Source organism: Mustela lutreola, chromosome 3 (genome assembly GCF_030435805.1).
Source record: "Mustela lutreola isolate mMusLut2 chromosome 3, mMusLut2.pri, whole genome shotgun sequence".
Taxonomy (NCBI): Eukaryota; Metazoa; Chordata; class Mammalia; order Carnivora; family Mustelidae; genus Mustela; species Mustela lutreola.
The window spans coordinates 161,501,381-161,520,207 of record NC_081292.1 but is presented as its reverse complement, the minus strand read 5'-3'; the positions used below and the strand labels follow the sequence as shown (position 1 = coordinate 161,520,207).

Genomic DNA, 18,827 nt, shown 5'->3' with positions numbered 1-18,827 from the left:
TAATAAGTTTTATGCAAGGGAATTAAAGTAAAATAAATTACATCAACAGATTGCAAGGCTATGAAGTAAATTGCTGGAAAAGTATCAAGCAGCAAGTTAAAAAGATGGTAGATGAAATAAATCTGATAAAACTTAGAATTAAATCTATATCCTTTTAAAAAATACGACTGCCAAATTTAACAGTGGATTTTGTTTTAAGTTTGTGCTATAACAAATGTGCTTCTTTCTCCTCAATCTATTTTCATATTATTGGCAAAATATATATCTTTTATAATTTTGAACTATACAATATATGTTTTGCTACATTATTTTTCTACTGCTAATGCAGATAAGAAGTAACAACATAGATTTATTTTGGCAATAAAATGCTTTCATCTTAATAACGTCCCAGAAAATATCGTAAGGCATATGAAAAATAGTATGCAACAATATAGCATTAATGATTCTGCATCTTCGATACATCCCTTATGCATACAGAATTCACACCGACTTCAGGTAAAAGTGTGTGAAAATGGCATGCAAGTAGGGCAATACATAAATAAAGACATAGCCATTTGTTGAGAAATTTGAGTGTTCAAAACACAACCAAGAACACTTACAGAGTATTGAAAAGCTGGAGGCCAGCCACTTTGGGTTCTTACATAGTTCTCCTTTTAACTCCTTATAATTTTCAAAGAGGATGCATCAGTATACTCCCCAGACCACTCTAAATTCATTAGTAACATTTTCTACCATCTTTCTGCAAACATTTTACATACTTCAAAAGGAACAAAGGAAAGTTTCATATGTACCTATGACTCTCCAACACTTGCTATTCACTCTTCTTTGTAAAGTTTCTTAGGGTAAGTGGGAGTTACAGCCCTTGTTCAAGCTTATCTGATGAGATATTTTCTAGTCTTCTCATAATGTCCCTCAATTACAGGAAGCATTTGGGATTAAACCATCCGCAAGTAGATAAAAAGAGTTGCTATAAGAGGATGTATTTCATTTCAGAAAGTTCATTTTAATAAAAGAAGAAAACTTTAAAAAGTAATTTTTGCTGTAGCTCTCTGCCCATATAAACCAGTTTTACTATTTGACTAACTCGACTGTTTAAGTTAACAACAAAAAAGTTATCCTTGTTGTCTGAGGACAAATATTGTATTGACTGGTTTGATCATAATTATGTAAAAGAGGTGGCCTGTTCTCTGACCTTTGGACACACTTAGTAACAGAGTATTAACAATATTTAAAGATATGAGGAACTAAGAAAACAAATTTTATTACATAATTTTCGATAATGTTTTCATTCATATAGTCATTCAAAGATAAATTTTATATAATTAAAAAGAAAACAACATGCAACATTGTCATGAAACACAAAGGCAGAAATATAAAAGAAATAAGGGGTACATTCCCATTTATTTAGAACATTTATATAAAGTTTGCTTCAGTGACATGGGATTCTATGATAATACATATGCTTATGTAGGAAATGGCTAACTGTCCACAGGAGACATTAAGGATCAATAAAATTTGAATTTTCAAGCCAGCTGCGCTGAAATATCAAGTTTCTGGATCTACTCTTTAGGCTTAGAGCTAGGTATTATAACAAATTGCACACAAAGACAACTCCCTTGCAATTTGTTTCATTCCCTATGATGACTGATTTCTTAAATTAACCTTGTGTCCTGATAAACTGTGAACCAATTCAAAGAAAACTTCACTAACATGGAAGAAATGAAGGGTGACAAGAGTATTTTGGAAACAGTCTAAAATTTAAAGGGAAAGTATATTTTAAGAATTTATGCATTTAGTTTTGCAGCTAGGTTAGCAGTAAGAGTAATAAATTTGATCACTACTTATTTAAAAGTGTTTTTCTCTTTAAAGACAGATTGTCTTCTCTAGAGAAGAGGTAGTATAAATATTAATATATAGGGCAATTCCTACAGTGGCATTACATCATTTTTATTTTTTAGCAAATACCAAAATAAAATTGTGTAACTAAAAAAATACATTGGCATGCAAATTAAGGTTACCTAGAAACATTCTTGACTGACATCCTGGGTCTCAACAACATTTTATGATATGTTCATTCATAGTTTAAATTTGCAAACATCTTTTGGCATAATTTCCTTCTCTCCCTCCCTTTCAGTGCCCTAGCTTCCTATTATGAATTTTAAGGCCCCCACACAAAAGACAAGTTCAAGTATGCAGGTATGAAAAGAGGTTAACATTCCAAAAATACATTTTTGCAAACAACAACAATAATAATTAAAGTAATTAACAAATTCTTCAAAGGGAACAAATACTTTTCTTATAGTTTGTCTTATGTTTAAAAAATTCATTTCATTAAGGACTAAGTGCAATGACATATTGTCACATAATTCAGACTCTCTTATTAGGAAAGACTATCAGTCCAAATTGTTAATTTCAATTTGCTTTCCAACAGAACTGTATAAATATAAGAGAGAATCATCAGTCATTTATAAACATTTCCAAGTGTTGCTTTAAATATTGGAGTAAACAAGATAACATTGTTGATTATAATACTGGAGTCACATTATAGCCTTGAGAATTAACATCAGGACTGACAAATTGTATTTTCTTTTTTCCCAGAACTACATTTTCACATTGTCACGTGAGTCTACAGTGTTACATGTTCGCAGACTGAAATTACAGAATATGTAACTTACATATTCTGATATTACATATACTGAAGTTACAGAATGTGTGATTTATACAAGGTAAAACAGCCTCAAAACATTGTAAGACTTGTTTCTCCTGCTTATCATTTGCTTTTTGAAATAAAATCAGTTAAAAACAAAGTATTTTGTGGAATATGTATTTTTCAAAGTTGCTTGATATGCTTGGCAAAAATAAAACTTTCATTTAGTATATATCTGTATTTTTAGTATCATTTACACAGTAAACTCTAAAACTTAAAAAAAAGGAAAATGTATATCTCTTATTTACTTGGTGAAGATAAACTTATTACAAAAGGAATGGAAAAGAATATGCCAAATCAAAGTAAAATTTTAAATATATCCATCAAGAAAATATACATTATACCCTTTCCAAGATTGTTAGCTTTTGAATAAGAATGCAAAGCAAAACAGGTACAGACACTTGATGGTAAATGACAATTGGTTTTGTGCACAGATATTGAATGGACCTCTCTTTATCAGCATGACATGGAAGACTTAGAAACAAGGCTTTGAGAGGCTTTAAAAACAAGTGATTTTTAAAAATTGAAAGAATATGGTAATCTCGCTGACTAGGAAATATATGTAAATGCTGTTGCAGCTACCTGCCATAAAATGTAAATATCTTAAAGTAGTTAAGTGACCAGATTGCTAATGCTACTACAGAAAAAGCTGAACAGCTGTCTAGTCTAAATTTATCACCTTGGTGCACTCTTTGCAATTAAATACTTTAATGCGCACAAACAAGAAACCAGTAAAGCATATAGAAAAATGTTTTGGCTAATGTTCTCTTTCTCATGCAAATATGTGCTGTACATGTAATAAATATATTTTCATTTCCTGGAAAATGCTCTTTTGTGCTCTAACAAAGTATTCAGTAATGGCAGGTTAAATGCTTAGTAAAGTGTCTAATGGATACAGCTCTTTTAAATGTCTTAACTGAAAGTTCTATAAGCTTCACTAGATGACAAAAGAAACTCACAAGCCAGTATCACATGTTAACTTTTAGAATTTACTGAGCCCCTATATTCAATTGTATCAAATATGTGCGATAACTTACATAATTATAGACATCCTCGTCATAGCTAAACAGGTTCATAATGGAGTATGCACAGGGAACAGGAGGGGAGGGAGGTCATGATGGGGTTCAAAATATGTTTAACTATTCACGAATATGGAATTTATTTTCATGGTCAGGAAAATTATTTAACGGGTGTATGTTTTGAAAGCCTAAATAATGAAAGGCGTGGTAGGGAAATAAGGTAATAGAAATCAATTATTATTATTTTCCAAATATAGGCTTCATGACATGTACTGGTAGAAAGGGATTTTTATGCCTTGTCCTACTGGGGCTTTAGAAAAATGCACGCATTGTGGACTTTTAGAAACAAGAGTCTTTCCTGATAGATATCTGTGTATTGTATAAAAGGGTCAATTTCAATAATTCCTTGGATCATAGTGAATCTAAGGTTTCCTTGATAATATAAGATAGAAGGTCACCGATTCTGTAATTTTAGCCACTGGAAAAACTGTCAAGACTCAACAGGTGAAGAGGAGTGTTCATTAGAAATAAGGCAGCTCAATCTCCAAATTCTTTATAATACTTGAAAATAAAAATGCTGTAGTTTTAGTGAACAAATATACTCTGAATCTATTGAGTTTATTTTTTATTGCAAGCTTTTAAATTCATCACTTGTTTTCACATTTTTCATTTCATCATTTTGCATAAATGCAGCTTTCAATATCAAAATTGAGTGTTTCCATGTAAAACAAAAGTTCTTAGCATGACTATAAAGAATTTGGGGAAGGGCTAAAACATTCGCATATTCAAAGACAGAGACTGAATGAAGCAATGGAAAGATATGCGATTGTGCTGGCAGGAAATACTGGCCCATGTTTGTGGGAAGTTGGAAAGATGAATTCCCATCTGGAGATGTTTAGCTTCGCACTCGGGAGGATCTGCGCCCATCCTTACTGTCTGACTCCAGATTCCTGGATGTATATAGTTGTGCTCAGAGCGAGGAAAGGGGAAACAACACCCGGTTTTCTGTTTCCCATGACCAGCTATGATTGGGTTTCTCTGTATTATTCTCTCACTGCTAAAGAAATTTTGAGTTTTTTTCTGCCAACTTCAAACAAGCTAACAGTGGTGACTAAACAAAAGGCAAAACACTTTGAATACAATAGCTGTGCCAGGAAAGAAACAAAAATATTAAAATATGAGGAGAGTGTAAAATTTCTGCACTAATTTGAGGTGGGCTTTTTTTTTTGGCACTATCGATATTTCTGGTAAGTTTGAAAAGCCATTCTGTCAACATTAACATATGTTAAAATGTTTATACATTCCAACTTTACGTGTAAATTTAGCTTCCAGCAAATAAATACCATACTTGGTGTTGGCTTCTTTTGGTATTTTGACTTTCTTATTAATTAGGTTTTTGGTTTTTTTGTGGCTTTTTTTTTTTTTCAAATTTTTAAATTGACTGCAACATGCTCAAGTAGACTTTCTAGTCGATTTGCCCAAATTCCAACAGGAATTGGTTTATAAATTGGTTCCAACTGGAACTGGTCATTTGGAATTTCCAGCATGGGAAATTATTTTATATGTGCCTTGATAAGTACCCTAAAATTACAAATCGATGTGTCTAAATCTAATGAAGAAAACAAAAGGTACTGTTATGTAAATGCTGAGCTTAAAAATATCTATATGACTGGGCATCTAATAACCATCTAGACTTAAGGGCATCATGTACTTTTTTTTTTTTTTTGCCCCTTACTTAGCTTCAAATGACAACAGCCCATAAGCACAGTAAATACTGTGCTGTACTTGCCAAGTTAAGATGATTGGTTTATCCTAGCAGTGCTATGGCAAATTGTCAACAGATGAATTTTTTGTTTGCTTCTGCAGACTCAAAGCCTATGTCGGGAGTCATGGCTATATCCCCCAGGCGATCCTCGGTTCCTGTGGGGTTTGTAAGTGTCCTGGTATGAGTCAGGATAATCTTCTTCCACAAGAGGGTAATGATCTCGGCTATGCTGGGAACTGGAAGACAAGCGGTTCCTACTCTTCCGAGCCCTTTCATTGTGATAATTTTCATCAGCAGTCATTAGACTTCGTCTCTCAATTGGAGAGTTCTCCGTGGAGTGGTTGCTGTGCCTCATACGCTGACTCTAAAAATAGCAGATAGTTCATTGATTACATAATGTCCATTTCATTCATCTAGAAGATGTAAATGTACGTATAGCAGTAGGGTCTGCACAACATGCTAACTGATTTAATAAAACATTGTGATGCACAAATGATCTAGTCAAAAGATCTGGTCTGTTTTATTTGGGGCACAACATGCAAAGATACTAAAATGCAAATAGTTTATGAATTTAATTACATAATGCTATATGTTTATGCTTCCTATTAAAAATAGACAATTGACAGTTAACTGCTGAATGGAACTTAATGCACCTAGGAAGTCCTAATAACTCCGCTTCTACTGCAAAAATGAGGATTACTTTACTCTTGGGAAATAAATTAAAGTTCAGAATAGCATTTGCTATTTTATTTCTCTTGAACTGATAAAATCCTTCTCCTCCTGAAGTCATACACTTCACCTTTATCTAGCTGAATGTTCCTCCTACCTTTAAAAAAATTTTTCATGAAATTAGGACTTGTGCTGTCCATAAACTAATGTGTTTGTTTCTTCATCATACATAAATGTTAAGGCTCTCAGCAATATTTTTTCCAAAGGCGTATACAATTCTAAAGCTGGCTAACCAATATTTACAATTCTCACTTTCTCAACTAAAATGTCCCACAAAAATTACCTTCAGATATAAACTAAATTCTTTTAATACCACTAACTGAAATCGATACTGTCAAACACTTATTTGATGGCTCAGAAACCGTTACTCAACATTTTTCTTCAAATCACGGGAAAACATGTATCATAGCTGTGTCTCTCTATTTAGGTCACCTCAGTTAAGAAACAGGATCCCAGGTACCTGGGTGGCTCAGTTGGTTAAGCAACTGCCTTTGGTTCGGGTCATGATCTTGGAGTCCCGGGATCAAGTCCCAGGATCGAGTCCCAGGATCGAGTCCCAGCTCCATGGGGAGTCTGCTTCTCCCCTCTCATGCTCTCTCTCACTGTCTCTCTCTCAAATAAATAAATAAAAATCTTTAAAAAAAAATAAAAAAGAAACAGGATCCCGATGAGACCAAGGATCCAGATCTAGTTCCTCTAAGTGACACCTTCACAGGGTGGGAAAATCATTCAGCAGGCATAGCCTGTGCCTTTAACCCCAGCCAGAGTCTAACAATTAAATACCCATGGTCACTAAGAGAGATTGGGTCCAGGATAAAGAGTACTATGTTCATTCAAGTGAAGCTGGGAGAAACACTGCAGGGGGATGTCTGAGAGGTGAGGAGTCTGGAGTGTCCTGTCCATAAACAGAGCACATTTTGCTTAACCTACACTACAAAAGCATATTGCTTTGTGCATCCATTTCTCATCCCACCGAGTATCATTCAGAGCCAATCCAAACTAGTCAGTGGAGATGTCTACACTTGGATTAGCAAAGAAGGAGTGCTGAAACCAGGCCAGAAGCAGTCCTGGTGCCTACAAATATACCACATATTACATGAGGGCATTTCCCATGTTCATTTCCAGCCTCAAAACTATTCATTTGTAGGGCAGGTTTTTGCTTACAAAGATGAGATTTTGCAGCAAAGTAATACGGTTTAGAATAGCATTTTAGAGAGTGCCCTTTCTCTCAGAGTTAAGTCTATGTGATCTACAGTTATGATTATCAATATAACCCATGAATATAAAACTAGTCACGATACAAGATGGCTCAACAGACTACAAGTTCCTTAGCCAGCTATGGGTTAGGTTACCTTCCAGCAGGTGCTTGATAAATGGTAAATAATGATTGATGTAAGAAGGCAAAAGTTCCTTTGTATCATAATGTCTCTAGCTCTTCACACCCAGCCCTGAGTGCAGCATTAGAAGAGCAGAAGAAAAAACTTCCTTCTCCTGCACTTATCCCCAACTTCCCTAAAGGACACCTGCCATCGCTACTGGCCAAGATGGACACCCACACACCCCCAAGAAAACTCGGATCTGTCACTGTTTCTGAACAGAGTGGCTTTGCTCGTGTCCACGTTCTGTACTGAGCAAGCTCGGGGACAGGCCTGGCAGTCTGGGAGGGCAGGATTAATTAAGGGCAGACAAAAGGCCCAAATGTCCCAAAACACTTGACTTTGCTTGCCATAGTGCCTTACCCTACCACCAATGTATCATCTTTAAGAAGTGGCCTGGAGAAGTAATGGACAGTTGCACTGAGTAGGGAGTGAGTGTCCTGGCAGAGTTTAAACACAGGAGGGATTAATTTGTCTGAGTAAAAGTTATCGTACATTAACAGAGAGCAAAGTTCTGTGGAAAGGGTCACTGTGGGTAAATCGGCCTAGGGTAGACTATGGTGAGGTAATATTTTATATATATATATATATATATATATATATATATATATATATAATGCCCACCCATGTTTCCCTCTTCACATTAACGATTATCCAGTCTTCATCCCAATTAGGTTCCCTGTAGAATCTTCAACCTAAGGTTATAAAAAAACATGGGTAGGAAGTGACAATACCTGTAACCCGGAAATTGCTGTGGGATATGGTGAGAGCGCAGTTGAGCCCAAATTCCTTCCGAGCAGAGGGGTCATGGGGGTGCTACTGGTAGTGTGGGTAGCACGCCAGTAAGCTTCAAGGTACTCTCCCAGATGTTCGCATGCATCCTCCAACTGATTTTCATCCAGTATAACATCAAACATCTCCTGCAGATGGTAAGACAAAAAAATCATTCTACTTAGGCTTCAGGTTTTAGGCAATGAAACCTAAAATTCCACTTAATGTAGATAATAGCATTTCTTTTTTTTTTTTTTTAAAGATTTTATTTATTTATTTGACAGAGGGAGACACAGCAAGAGAGGGAACACAAGCAGGGGGAGTGGGAGAGGAAGAACCAGGCTTCCCACAGAGCAGTGAGCCAGACGTGGGGCTCGATCCCAGGATTCTGGGATCATGACCTGAGCTGCAGGCAGATGACCCATGACTGAGCCACGTAGGCATCCCCAGATACTAGCATTTCCAACATCTAAGAGCAAATATCACTTTTGAGGGGCTGGACTGGCAGTTTCTAAAATTAAAGTCAAGTGAGGTGCTCCACAGTTAACCAAGTGCAAATTTGGACATTGACAAGAAAACAGAAGTGCTCACTAAATGTTCAGATCTTCCACTGTTTAGAAGTAAAAGATGAGGTGACTGTATCAGCGTCATATGTAGAATATAGCAAAAACACATTCATATCTATCCATAGATTCCTAAGGAGCTCAATGACACTTACTTGAGAATACAAGAGGAGCAAGTTAATGGCATTGAAAGAGGAGTTCTAAAACATTCTGGGCAATGACCATATCATTGGAATAAACATTTCATCTTCCAAAGTAACTATGTTGAAGGGAATAACATTGACTAAGAGAATCTTCAGAATGCCTGTGAAAATATTTTCTGTCTCATGATAAAACAATATGGAAAGGTTTAGGATTAATGCCAGAAAACCACATTAGGGTGATTTCTGCTACCAAAAGATCGTTGTGTGAAACAATTAAAAAAGAACAAGGCCCACGAGTATTTAATTGTGGGGAGGAAGGAGTGTCACACAAGAAGTGTCTGGTATCCATGTTTCTGTCAGTAAGGGCTTTGTCCCACATCTAGCCTCTAATCAGGAAGTGTTTTCCCCCACAAAGCAGCAAAATGGCACTTCAGCATCACAGCAGTATGGCTGGGAACACACACAGGACGGACAGCCAGAAAACCGTGGCCCCTCGCAAGGAGAAAAGCCATCCCATAGCTTAGAGAAAACACACTTCCAGCTTCCAACAGCTGGATTCACACCTTCCCTCTCGCACCACCTCTGCCACTACCTACCTACCTTTACAAGCTCATTTTGTCAAAATAAGAACCTTCCACTAACGAATCAAATACAGGGTTACTGTCATCAGCACAGATACTGTGGCTGGATTGTAGGTTCGTGGCAACTGGACAACTATGAGTTGGTGATAGGTTAGCTGACTCACTCTGGTTGGTGAGAGGCTTCCCTCAAGCAGAAGTCACCATGACAACGATCTCTTTCCCAACATTTACTATTTGAATGTTTTCATCACATTGATCCCTACTGAACATTTTGACCTTAATTTGCAGAGCAGTTTGAAAGTCAGGGAGAAATATTTAACAGTGGCAAATGTTTAGTAATTAGGCAAAGAATAGGTGACTTCAGTCCAAACCGACTAGCGCGTAAGAGGACTCAGCCAATTCAGCTCATGTAGAAACCTTTCCCCAGGTACCTGCGTGGCTCTGTCAGCTGAGCAAATAAATGACTCCTGATTTCAGCTCAGGTCATGATCACTGGGTCACGAGACTGAACCCTATGTCGGGCTCTGCACCTGGCGTGGAATCTGCTTAAGATTCTCTCTCTCGGGCACCTGGGTGGCTCAGTTGGTTAATTTCTGCCTCTGGCTGTCAAAAGCCCCCTTCCCAGAGTCCTAGAATCAAGTCCCACACTGGGCTCTCTGTTTAGGAGGGCGTCTGCTTCTCCCTCTGACCCTCCCCCATCTCATGCTCTTTCTCTTTCTCTCACTCTCTCTCAAATAAATAAAAATCTTAAGAAAAAAAAAAAAAGATTCTTTCTTCCCCTCTGGCCCTTCCCCCTCAAAAAAAGAAACCTTTCCTCTTATTAGTCAATTTCAGATAGTTCTTTGCATATTTTATTTATTCATAACATATTTATCTACTCAGTACCTATTTTGTGCTAGGCATTGTAAGCACCCAACGGCAAAGGATACAGATATCATCCCTAAGCTCAAGAAACTCTCCTCTTCTAGTGGGAGACACAAGTATTAAAATCCATAATACTCCAGGTCATACTGGGACTTTCATTCAGAAAATAAAGAGATGAGCCAGTGAATGTTCAGAGCTGCAGCTTTTTTTTTTTTTCTTTTTAAGATTTTATTTATTTAACAGACAGAAATCACAGGTAGGCAGAGAGGCAGGCAGAGAGAGAGGAGGAAGCAGGCTCCCTGCGGAGCAGAGAGCCCGATGTGGGGCTCGATCCCAGGACCCTGGGATCACGACCTGAGCGGAAGGCAGAGGCTTTAACCCACTGAGCCACCCAGGTGCCCCCAGAGCTGCAGCTTTAAGTTTGGAATTTAGAATGAGGCCCATAGACACAGGTGAGAGTTGAACTTATGAGGGAGGGGAAATTATAAGTAAGTCAAAGAATTCTATCTGCAGAGGGAAGAGAAGAAAACAGATAAAGAGAAGAATCAACAGGAGAAAAAGACCATGTGGCCCATGAGAGAATGGGAAAACAGCTGGTTCCTAATGTCAGTCAACATACATCCTTACCATAAATGCCCCGTTCCACAAAAGTAACTCAAGGGAATTTCTGCCTCTGGCTGTCAAAAGCCCCCTTCCCATTAATGTAACCCATCAGTAGGTACAAATGTCAAGTCTGAGAACTTTCCCTAATGCTTTGATACGAACTTCCATTCTCGGACAGCACTGCCGCACTAACTTGAGAGGGAAGAGAACAGCCCCCTACCCCACCGTCAAAGAGTGCACGCAGACTCAGAAAGATGACCCAGGAAGAAAGATGACACTGGGCAGCACAGGAACAAATGTCTACTCTCAGCCACTGTACACTAAAACTGTCCACAAATTCTGAACTGTATGTGATTTGGAGTCTGTGGTTTGCATAATTTCATTTACGTTACTGTCTACCTCACTTACATAGGTCTCATTCAGAAAGGTGGATTCTCAAAAACGTAGGGTCTCAAAAACTCATTTTTTTTGCTTTCATAAAGTCCCAAGTGAAAGCACCTTCTGAGGACCCCTGGACTGAGGGTCCAGACTATGGAAGTCAGGACAACTAAGCCTGGAAAGAAAAAAAAAAAACACACACACACACACACAAACAAACAGGGAAGGAGCCCCCACTAAAAGGGTATCATTTGAATAAGGTTTCTATCCACTTCACTGTTCCACATGTTACACTGTCACACTGCAGATAAAATTAAACATACACTTTATTACAAGTCATTTTAATAAAGTACTCCTCTTTGCCAATGGACAGAATTTGTATCTATCAGCACATGGCTGTTTGCTCAAGCCTCAATCATTTCTAGGAAACGGTATTTTTGCACCTGCTAAAAAGACAGCTATATGATGAAGATGATTTGAAACTGCTTTTATGCTTTCAAAAGCACCAAGGAAAGCAAATTTCAGCTTCTGAATGAATACTGACATATGCGTCTTATTTTCAATGAAGAAGAATTTCACAGCCTGTATATCTGTGACAATTTTTCTTTTCAACTGTTTAGGAAATAACACAGCTGATAAGACCAGAGTGTTAGAATGTGAGTATGAGGGCATACATTTTTTTAAGAAATGATACATGAAATTCAAAGAGAAGCAGCCCCATGAGTTATGCAAATAAGCTTTGCTGATTTTTCAAAAATTTAAAGGTTCAAGTCTAATTAGTTCCTTACTGTGCCACACGTGAGACTTCCGGCATGGGATATGGATTCAGACAGCTATTTGATCAGCAGCAGAGGGTGTGGGTAAGGGGACGGTCACAGGCAGTGAAGAGGGACCCACTCAATGATACCATGCCCTTGGTGAATGCCTGAGATAGGGTAACACAGAAAGCTGTTTGCCAAGTTCTTCCACAGCAGACGCCTCTGGCATACTGTGATGGGATCTTTTCTTTAGCTGAGGTGGGCAGAAAGAATGTGGCTGCTGAAGTAAATACATCATGAGCAGAGGAGTCAAAACAAACTCTTGGAAAATAAGGCACAGCAGGTGCCATTTCTGCATAAGCTTTTTGGGGAAAATGAAATACTAAAGCATTATAAATGTAAGAAGAGTGAAAACCAGGCCTCCAGCTCATCCAGTGGTTCAGAGAACGAGATGACAGGAACCAGAGAAAGCAAAGACTGATGCCGAATTCAGTGGAAAGGAAGATCTGACATAACTTTTAAGAAAATCTTAAGTACTTAACGTTAAGATCTGTCTGGTTGTCCATTCACAGAGCCACACAAAGATTCCCGGGGAAGGTACCTGAATCAAGGCAACTATCCTGATCTGCCTGGGACTGAGTGCTTTTGGGCGCTTGGAACTATCAGTGTCTGAATCTGCACAATCTGAGGGGAAGTGGGACACCTGGTCACCCTAGTTTTTACAGAAGATAGAGCACTTTCTACATCAAGAATTGAAGTAGGTTCTGTTTATTTCTTTTACATTCCTTTGCGCGGGGAGATGCTGAGACAAAGTGGACAAGTCTTTCTTTATGACTATGAAATCCATCTTTTCTAGCATAGATGGGAGGGTCTCATGAAACCTAACATATAATTTGTAATATGTTTTATCTAGGATATTGTCATTGAATATTTCCTAATAAAAAGTTCATAAAACTTAGAAATTAATTTTGTAATTTAATTTTAATTTTTTTAAAAGTTGGTGCATTACAGAAGACTTGCTAGGCATGAGATTAAATACATATAAACTCTCCCATGGGATGTACAACACTTTACATTTACTTTTTGTGCATAGATAAAACCTTAGGTGGTGCCTATTTCCTATTTCTAAGAGGAAAAAAGAAATAATAGGGGTAAGTACATTTTTTATTTCTTTGCTACTAGAATACAGAGATCCTGAATCTGTTACCATTAAAAAAAAATGACTAGCAGATAAGATTCAGTAAAATAAAATGGCTGAATGGCACATATGTAATGCTAATTATAGAATAACCAACTGATGTTTCTTTCATATCACAAGTGCATTCTTGATATTATTAGGACTTTTGAAGTCATGATTACTTAACTCACTGGTCAACTAGTGATGGGAAACTAGGTGCTAAATTAAAAGAATCTTGAAAGACTTAGGAGGTCTTATAGGGGATAAAAGAAAGCCTATCAAGACTGTGGGCTCTAGCAGCTCATCTCAGTTTCCAACTTCAAGAAGCCGAATGGGAAAAGACAACCAGAATTCCTGCCACTAATTTCGGGGGCAAAACATGAAAGCAAAGAGTATCAGTAACTCTGATCCCTTGTAGTTTCTCTCTTAACAATCTGTGACGTTCCTCATAAACCCACACACATTTCCTCACTGCCCCTCCATCCTGGCCACTCTTCTTCTTCAAAAACTACAACATCTCCCAGTGTTACTGTCTGTAGAAGAGGCACCCAGTATTTTTGTTAAGCTCAAATTAACCAAATGCTTTAAATCATAGCCCTGGTGGGAATGCTAAGTTGGTGGGGACCCAAGTCAGTGTTATCCAAGTTGGGTGGTTAAGATCCCCGCACAAGAGTAGTCTTTGGATTGAGAGAAACTAGATCCCATGCAGCCTTGTTTCATGAGGGAAACCTCTCAAACTGATTACTCTCTTTTTCAAAAGCACTATTATGAATTAAACTGTGGACGCCCAGAGGCCCTGTAATAATGAAAGCACCACTGGAGACAGTTACTTTAAATAGAAGGGTGAATCCACATGGTTCTAAATAATTTACATAAAACGGCTAGGAAAGAGCAGTGGAAAATTACTACCGTGATAGCAATATGATCAAGGATACTGGGCACTATCATTCACTTCAGAGTTCTTGTGTTTACTAGAATAAATCTGAGTCTATTCAGCAATGCAAAATAAAGGGTGACAGAAGAGAACGCCTCTGGTTACTGTAATGTTAGAGGTTTGTGTGACTCTGTGAGGAGATGAGTTCCCCTCTTGCAGAGAGAGCGATCAATGTCATTTTGCAAGCTCAAAAAAATAATACAGACCAAAGAGCCACAGGGTCATCTTATGGTAACACAACCCAGCTTGTAACTAAGTAGGATTAAGGGATTATATTTCCTTTATATATTCAATTGTCTGCCCGTCTGCTTTTTCTCATCATGTATTATGAGACTCTTATTACCACAGTACTGGGGTGATTTGGTGAACGCTGGTCTTCTTAAAATGTACTATTTTCAATTTCTCTGAAAAGGAAAAGGGTACTAATACCTGGTAGAAGCAACATGAAATCTCCCAATATACTGTATAGATGGATATTCCAATTAAAAATTTAGGCTGGTCATATTTTTTTAAAAAATGGGTCCTAGTCTCATTGGCTCCTTTTCTGTCTACATCTCACCCATTTTGTTTCTGTGAATCCAGAGCAGGCAAAGAAGCAAAGTCTTCCCTCTTCCAGAATACAACTGCCTGTGGCAAATGAAACATGGCCACAGATTCTCTGACATTCCCTTCCCTGAGATAGAGGGTTTATGTCCTCTCTCCTTGAATCTGGGGAGTTCTTGGAACTCCTTTGCCTAGCAGAATGTTGTACCATTATCTAAGGCCAGTATCTAAGCCTAAGAGACTGGAATACTTGGCTCTTGGAGCCCTGGGAGCTGCCGTGTTAAGAAGTCTGAATCCCTGTCATAGAGAAGCCATGGAAAGGCCCTAAGACCACATGGAGAGAGAGGAGCTGGCTACGCCCAGCCTTGCAGTCATCCCTGCTAAGCGGCCATGTCAGCCACCAGCCGAATACCACCAAGTGCTCATTGTCTGAGTCACTAAGTTTGAGGGAAGTTTATTGCACAGTCACAGACAACCAAAACTTTGTCCTAGAACAAGGGTGGCAAATTTAGTGGGCTGGCAACATGGGGCCCGCCTCCAGCTCCTATAAACGAAGTTTGACTGTAACACTCCCATTCACTTACATATTGAGTGTGGCTGCTTTCCTGCTACCAAAGTGGAGTTGGTTAGTCTTGTGAAAACCACATGACCCACAAAACCTAAAATATTTACTTTCTGGCTCATACTGAAAAAGTTTGCTGACCCTTCTCCCCCCCCCCCAAAAGATTTTATTTATTTATTTGACAGACAGAGATCACAAGTAGGCAGAGAGGCAGGCAGAGAGAGAAAGGAGGAAGCAGGCTCCCCGCTGAGCATAGAGCCTGATGCGGGGCTCCATCCCAGGACCCCGAGATCATGACCCGAGTTAAAGGCAGAGGCTTTAACCCACTGAGCCACCCACAAGCCCCTGCTGACCCTTCTCTTAAAAGAAGCTTTACATATGAAACCCATGCTTCTCTTTCCAGAATATATGATAACCAGTTTGCTGCCATTCACCATCTTATGCTGACTTTGGCCAAGGCTTATGTTCTTTGGAAAGCCAGTTCACCTCTCTTGGTCCCAGTTCCCTCATTTGAAAAATGAGGTGGTTGGACTGGGTCAGTCCTTCCCTAGAAGTGTTCCATGAAACACTAAATCCACAGGATGCTCTGTGGAAAATGGTTCTGTAGACAAAATCTAGGAAACACTGTCCACTATCCTGATGGAGATACACAATGCTCATTAGCATATTAAGGCTCCTGTAGTAGAGAAACCAGTTTATCTGTGTGTACATGGTGTTTTCTCAAACACGATGGTATCAGAGCCCTCTCCCCATAGCACCTGCTGGCATCACATGGAGCCCATACTGGGAAGAATACATTCCAGGAAATACTACACTGGGTGCTCTTCAGGGTTCCTTTTGGCTTCAACAATCCCTGGGTCTTGGATTCATTTTTTTCTGGTGACAGAGAGCTAGCTTTTTTCAGTACCCTTTTAGATTTCCTTTTCTAAAGACTGCTGCCTTTAATTTCTTAGCAATGTGTGACTCTCCCAGTATAATCTGCTGACTTCTCAGATTGGAGATGCAGTGGCCAATTAAGGAAGCTGTAAATTCTCCTAGAGGAACTAAAATGACACAGTGATCACCAGTCTTTCAGTGACAATTATAATTATGGTCTTAAAGTAAAGCAGGGACAAATGCAGGCACATTTTTAGATTACTACTAGTTTTTATAATCCAAGGATTTTTTCCACATGTGCCAACATAGAGTATAAAATTCCTTCTTGACATTACAAATGCTATTCAAACAATATCAAATGAACATGTTTAATAATGTAAACAGTGTTTAGAAAATATTAAACACAAAGTAACCTTACTTATCCAGACTGCTTGTTTAAAATTTCAAGTTATCTGATCAATTACATAAAACAGGAATTTGCTGCTAAGATATAATAGAGCAAGGCTGTCTTCCCAGTGCATGAGGCTGTTTTGAGATTCCTGACATATGGATAAATCTTGACATGTCACAGTATTATTTGCATTTAAGTAGGCACATATATTTTCTTGGTTCCAGCTATTTCAGAGGTAACATGTTACATTATATACACTTATCAACTCTCTCAGCAGCTAAAATGCAACAATTTAAATAGGCTGCAAGTAATTTATCTAATAATTATTGGGGAAAAAATGTTAATAAACTCATTCTTATAGACAGATCAAAGAAACAAGTTTAATTCACCTAAAATGTATCTCAAGATATCACTTAAGACTTATAATGTTATTTACCAAAATGTGTGCCTATATTAACCTAAACTAGTAAACCAGGAGTGATTGTTTTTTCCCCCTAGGGGGCATTTGGCAATGTCTGGAGACATTTTTGGTTGTCCCAATATGGAAGTTGTCATTGGCCAGGGATGTTGCTAACCATCATGCAGTACATAGGACAGGCTCCCATAACAAAGAATTATCCGACCCAAAATGTCAATAGTGCTGAAGTAGAGAAACCCTGATCTAAACCACTCTTTCAAACTATAAGAGATTTATAAAGTAATATCTGTAAGCATATTTAGGATTTACCAAATTGTTTGCTAAGAGTTGACTTATCTGGGTGCCTGGGTGGCTCAGTGGGTTAAGCCTCTGCCTTCGGCTCAGGTCATGATCCCAGGGTCCTGGGATCCAGCCCAGCATCAGGCTCTCTGCTCAGCAGGGAGCCTTCTCCCCCCCCCCCCCCGCCTTCCCCCACCCCCCACCCACCTCTATGCCTACTTGTGATCTCTGTCTGTCAAATAAATAAATAAAATTTTAAAAATTAAGAAAAAAAAAAGAGTTGACTTACCCAACTATAATCTTTTTTTTTGAAAAACTGAAGTATAATTGACATATAATATTATATCAGATTCAGGGGCTATACATACTGATTCGACAATTATACACATTACAGAATGCTCACCGAAAGCATAGTTACCATCTTTCACTAAAGTTTTTTTTACAAATTATTGACTATATTGCCTACGCTGTACTTTTCATCCCCATCTCTGTGTTTAACTCTGTTTAGATTATGCAGTCCTGGGGTGCTTGAGTGGCTCAGTCATTAAAGTTCTGCCTTAGCTCAGGTCATGATCCCAGGGTCCTGGGATTAAGCCCCACGTCGGGCTCCCTGCTCAGCAGGAAGCCTACTTCTCCCTCTCCCACTCCCCTTGCTTGTGTTCCCTCTCTCGCTGTCTCTCTCTATCAAATAAATAAATAAAATCTTAAAAAAAAAAAAAAGATTATGCAATCCTCGAAGGCAGGAACATGCCTTTGAATCCCCAGGGGGGAGGAGCAGAGGGAGAGGGAGAAGCAGGCTCCCTGCTGAGCAGGGACACCATCAAGCAGCTCCATTCCAGGATCCTGAGATTATGACTAGGCTGAAGGCAGATGCCTAACAGACTGAGCCACCCAGGAGCCCAGGCCTAACTCTTAAACAATGCTAACTCTTAAATAATGTTTGCTGAATGTATTTTAGTACTTGTAGGTGAGCCACACAACACTGAGATGACCAGATATTTTGAGTTTCTCTGATTTAACCATACAGTGACATGGATGCCATGTCCCCAGCCAAGACCACGGATTGTTCCTTAGAAGTACCTAGGACATTTTGAAACAATAAGGATATCACTTGGTATATTTTCTGCTTTAATACCTTCCTCTTCCTGGGGCTCCACAGCCTTCATAATTTTACCAACATCTCTACACTGTTCATTTCCAAAATCTAGATAGAGTCAGTCTTACAGTTGAGAAGGGTCTCAGATACCATAGCCTTTAGCCTTCACCAGAGGAGATTCCTCCCACAACTCCAACTACTGCTCACAGAGCCCACTCCGGTGGGTGAGTCTGCTCACTCTGTCCAATGAAATCAGACAGGCCTAACTAACTACTCTCCAGTCCACCCAGATCC

General features: G+C 38.6%; 1 protein-coding gene across 4 annotated transcripts in view; it reads right to left on the bottom strand.

Annotated features, from left to right (window-relative positions):
* Positions 1 to 5,155: 5,155 nt before the first annotated feature.
* The window catches only part of CACNB4 (calcium voltage-gated channel auxiliary subunit beta 4), a 244,042-nt gene continuing 230,370 nt past the window's right edge, over positions 5,156 to 18,827 (bottom strand). For all 4 annotated transcript variants that reach the window (XM_059167339.1, XM_059167340.1, XM_059167342.1 and 1 more), the window contains 2 exons: positions 8,331 to 8,516; positions 5,156 to 5,855 (listed from right to left, as the gene is read on the bottom strand). In XM_059167339.1, coding sequence (XP_059023322.1) covers positions 5,595 to 5,855; positions 8,331 to 8,516 — 447 coding nt within the window. In that variant the 3' untranslated portion in view covers positions 5,156 to 5,594. The remainder of the gene's footprint in view (positions 5,856 to 8,330; positions 8,517 to 18,827) is intronic.